The sequence below is a fragment of the Limulus polyphemus genome, unplaced genomic scaffold (genome assembly GCF_000517525.1).
Source record: "Limulus polyphemus unplaced genomic scaffold, Limulus_polyphemus-2.1.2 Scaffold2636, whole genome shotgun sequence".
Taxonomy (NCBI): Eukaryota; Metazoa; Arthropoda; class Merostomata; order Xiphosura; family Limulidae; genus Limulus; species Limulus polyphemus.
Genome location: NW_013668246.1, coordinates 157,726 through 162,253, shown reverse-complemented (window position 1 = coordinate 162,253; position 4,528 = coordinate 157,726). Strand labels below are relative to the sequence as shown.

Sequence of the window (4,528 nt, the reverse complement as noted above, 5' to 3'; positions counted from 1 at the left end):
GCAAGACCATGGTCGTAATAAATGACGTATTAGTGAAATGTACAATTGTCTTGTTTTTCCTCAATTCTGTAACATTTTCTTATCATGTTTTTCTATGATTTAGATAACAAGTTACAATTTTTTATTATTAGTTTGATTTGTCAAATATTTACCAAGGTGTGATTGTTGATTTTTATAGGCCACATAATTAACACAGTTATTTTAGGATATAAAGAACTATCTTTATTCATACTCCAACACAAATTCAAGCATTCATCACATCATACAGATTTAAAACTTTCTTCAAATTCTAGGTTAAATTTTCAAACTTCCCCTTTTAAGTACTGGTTGCCTTTGATTTCTTACATTTATAAGCCCCCACCCCCTTTCAAGTGTAGCTTTTGAACAAACATTTTTTTTATTATCAAGGTCACACCAAAATGGTATGGTGAATTAAGACAGACAGAACTAGAATACACTAGAGGTTATTTATTCACACAAGCTGTGCTATTGTTCTATTGACATCTAGCTGGAATTTGCCATATATGCCAAGACATGTTTGTATGTATTTGTTTTTGTAACTTGTAATATAATTTTGATAATTCAGTATGTATTTTAGTTTATGTTATTAGCTAGTTTAATGTGTAACATAAGTGTTAGATATACACAACTGTTTCAGTTATATTTAAAATTATAGTTATGATTTCATAGATATAAAGCACGAGTGTTAAATTGAGTATTTTTATAATTGATATTTATCGCAGGTTTAATTACGTAAGTGTTTACAAATCATTTATTGTGTAATTGACGTCATGTTACTCGACCCTTCTGAATTTTTCTCATTGCTTTAAGTGGGTATTGTTATGTCATAATGTTCTGTAGTTTGTAGAAAATTGTAGGCCTCAGTCGAGCAATATATATATATAGGCGACGAAGTAAGTAAGATGAATTAGTGAAAGTAAAAGTGAAGTTAGACTGTGTGATTGTGAGTTTGGCCATAAAGAGTGTATAGTGGCAATTTCCAAAGTGAGTTTCATAGCTTGTATTGTAATAACAGAGATAGAGGAGAATAATTTGTCTTGTTAAAGAAAAAAACCGCCTGTGTGGACTTTGACGAAAAGGAGGCAATTACTTAAAGATCTGGGTACAACTGTGAAAACCAGTAGTGTAACTAATTTTTTTGTACGTATATTTGACTTGTTTTAGATATATTATTTTAAAACAAATGGATTGTATGCTGTCCATTTATTGTTGAAATTTATCACAGACACCTACTGTAAAGAATCTGGCCAAATATAAAACCTTACAATAAAATTTCTTAAATAATAATAACTACATAAGCCAAATCTGTTAGGCATGTAACATGAATCTTTACATTGTAACAATTCTGTTTCAGTGCCTGATAATTTGCTTAGCAGGTCCAATCTTGTTTGATGTTGTTGAATGAAGAGCCAAAAACATTACTCGTAGCGAGAGTACCCAACCTGAGGGGAGGGCGGTCATAAAAGCTTTTTGTAGTTTGCCTGTTGCTCTAATTGAAACTATTTATTATTAACCCTAATTATTTATGTAGAATTTTAAGTATCTCTTCTGGTAGAAGTTATTACATATTTGTGTAAAACTATTTTTAGAATTAAGTCTTCTGTTGCTACTAAGCTTCACAAATAATCACTCACCTATTTATAGTAAGGCTGTGACAATCAGATTTTCAATCCTTGTCATAGATAGTAGCTTATATAATAAGTAATTAGTTCTGAACCTATTTTCAGAGGGGGGGGGTAGCTTTACATACAAATCTCTTTGTAGATCATTATAGACACTATTTTTGAAAACATTCAGATAAGTTGATTGATTTGAATTAGTCTGTCAAGGTGACCCAGGTTCGAATCCTGGTCACTAACATCATAGAAATAGTCCTAGCTTCTCAGAACTTTCTTGAATATGGCAGCAGGTTAGCAGCTTAAGGGTAGGATAAAACTAGTTGATAATCAATTATAAAAACAGAGTAATAACTAATTAATAATTAAACTTAGATTATTGTATTGGCTATTAACAATGGCAGCAAGACACTTTTTCAGAATTTGTGGTTATTAACTAGATTCATAGATCACTTGAACTGTTCTTTTTCAAATAGTTTGGTTATGGAATTTAACTAATAGAAGGAATAAGATGTTGCTATGAGACTCCTCATTCTAAATTATCCCTGATTATGAGCCTGAAAAACATTAGGGTGAACTTTACGAAAATATCTGTTTTTCACTGTTATAAAGTATTGCTAGCTGTTCTTATATTTATTAGCAGTAATCTGATGCTGTCTTCCAGGATTCCGAGAGTTGTTGTTATCACCTACCCAGGATATCTTTAATTATGAACACAGAACTGTCCATCAGGACATGACTCAGCCACTGTCACACTACTATATATCTTCTTCTCATAACACGTAAGTTTCTGTGTATTTTGTGTTGATAATCTAGCCACTGTCATACTACTATATATCTTCTTCTTATAACACGTATGTTTCTGTGTGTTGTGTTGATAACCTAGCCACTGTCACACTACTATATATCTTCTTCTCATAACACGTAAGTTTCTGTGTGTGTTGTGTTGATAACCTAACCACTGTCATACTACTATATATCTTCTTCTTATAACACGTATGTTTCTGTGTGTGTTGTGTTGATAACCTAGCCACTGTCATACTACTATATATCTTCTTCTCATAACACGTAAGTTTCTCTGTATTTTGTGTTGATAATCTAGCCACTGTCATACTACTATATATCTTCTTATAACACGTTTGTTTCTGTGTGTGTTGTGTTGATAACCTAACCACTGTCATACTACTATATATCTTCTTCTTATAACACGTATGTTTCTGTGTGTGTTGTGTTGATAACCTAGCCACTGTCATACTACTAAACATACGTGTTATAAGAAGAAGATATATTCAACACAACACACACAGAGAAACTTACGTGTTATGAGAAGAAGATATATAGTAGTATGACAGTGGTTAGGTTATCAACACAACACACACAGAAACAAACGTGTTATAAGAAGATATATAGTAGTATGACAGTGGCTAGATTATCAACACAAAATACACAGAAACATACGTGTTATGAGAAGAAGATATATAGTAGTATGACAGTGGCTACGTTATCAACGCAAAATACACAGTAACCTAGCCACTGTCATACTACTATATATTTTGTTCTCATAACATAATTCCGACAAGATACCTTACTTCTGTTTATGTACAAAGCTATTCTCGTTCGGTGTTGCCTTCTATTTACAAAAATTTCACATGCCACAAGCCATTCACTGATTCTTGCAGGCAAATTATCATGCAACAAACCTCCATCGGTAGTAGTGCCACACATCCACATGACTCATGTGACTCCCTCTATGCTATTTTAGCTAACTATCACTTCTCGTTTGGCAGTGCTCACTTTCAGACATTTATTTTTTGCTTTCTTCAAGTGTTTTTTATTGTATCTTCATATCAGTTTCTCTCACCAAATTTACTAGTTATTATACAATAATGGTGTGGAATTATTTTATATTTCTACCTAGTTACGGAACTTAATACTTCATTACAAATCATTTTGAATATGAATTCTGAATTCTAAGTTACCATTTTGGAGGTTATATCTTCAACCAACACATTTACACAGGCTTCAGGTGGTGGTGTTCATCTAGACAATTATCAGCTGTACTACTTTGGGAGATGGACTGCCCAATGAGCTAACCTTTGTCAGGCCTCGACTTGAGTTTGCGGTCCCACACATTTTGAAATATGGGCTGCCGACATTGGAAAGATTAAGCATTATACTGTTATGTGTTTTTTTTTGTTGTTAATATTGTTACCTGTAGTTTTTTAGGTTCAATAACATCCCAGCAAACACATTTTCATATTAAATACGTATTAATAACATAGTGGTTTGGTAGTTATCACATAGTGAACTTATGTAACTTTTACGTAAAAGTATGAACTACCAGAGATGTTGTTACTTTGTAGTAATATTACATAATGGAATTACCAATATACCACCAACTTGGTGTGTTAAAATAGCAACATGGTACATTCCTATTACCATTCTACTACATTAATAATGCTTGGAGATGGCTTGAATGGGTAATGAAGAAAAACTTTAATATAAGTTGAACATAACAGCAAATGTACAACTTATATTAAAGTTTTTCTTCTTTACCCATTCAAGCCGTCTCCAAGCATTATTTGTCTCAAAGTGGGTTCCTCGTCATCGAATTCTACTACATTGTAACTACGTTCTCACTACCCTTCTGGCAAGTTGATACTACCTTCAATATACTTTCAATATTTTCATTTGTAAAAACAAGTAGAAGTAATATCATTTATTCAATATCATTGATACAATATTACAAAAACAAATTATACATTCTTTTTGATACAGCATTACAAGTTACAAAAACTAATTATACATTCTTCTTGATACAACATTACAAGTTACAAAAACTAATTATACATTCTTTTTGATACAACATTACAAGTTACAAAAACTAATTA

At 31.9% G+C, this 4,528-nt stretch overlaps 1 protein-coding gene across 3 annotated transcripts in view; it reads left to right on the top strand.

Annotated features, from left to right (window-relative positions):
* Positions 1-4,528, top strand: part of LOC106467498 (1-phosphatidylinositol 4,5-bisphosphate phosphodiesterase eta-2-like) — a 35,015-nt gene that overhangs the window by 811 nt on the left and 29,676 nt on the right. For all 3 annotated transcript variants that reach the window (XM_022395701.1, XM_022395700.1, XM_022395702.1), the window contains exon 2: positions 2,302-2,419. In XM_022395701.1, the coding sequence (XP_022251409.1) occupies positions 2,302-2,419 (118 nt within the window). The remainder of the gene's footprint in view (positions 1-2,301; positions 2,420-4,528) is intronic.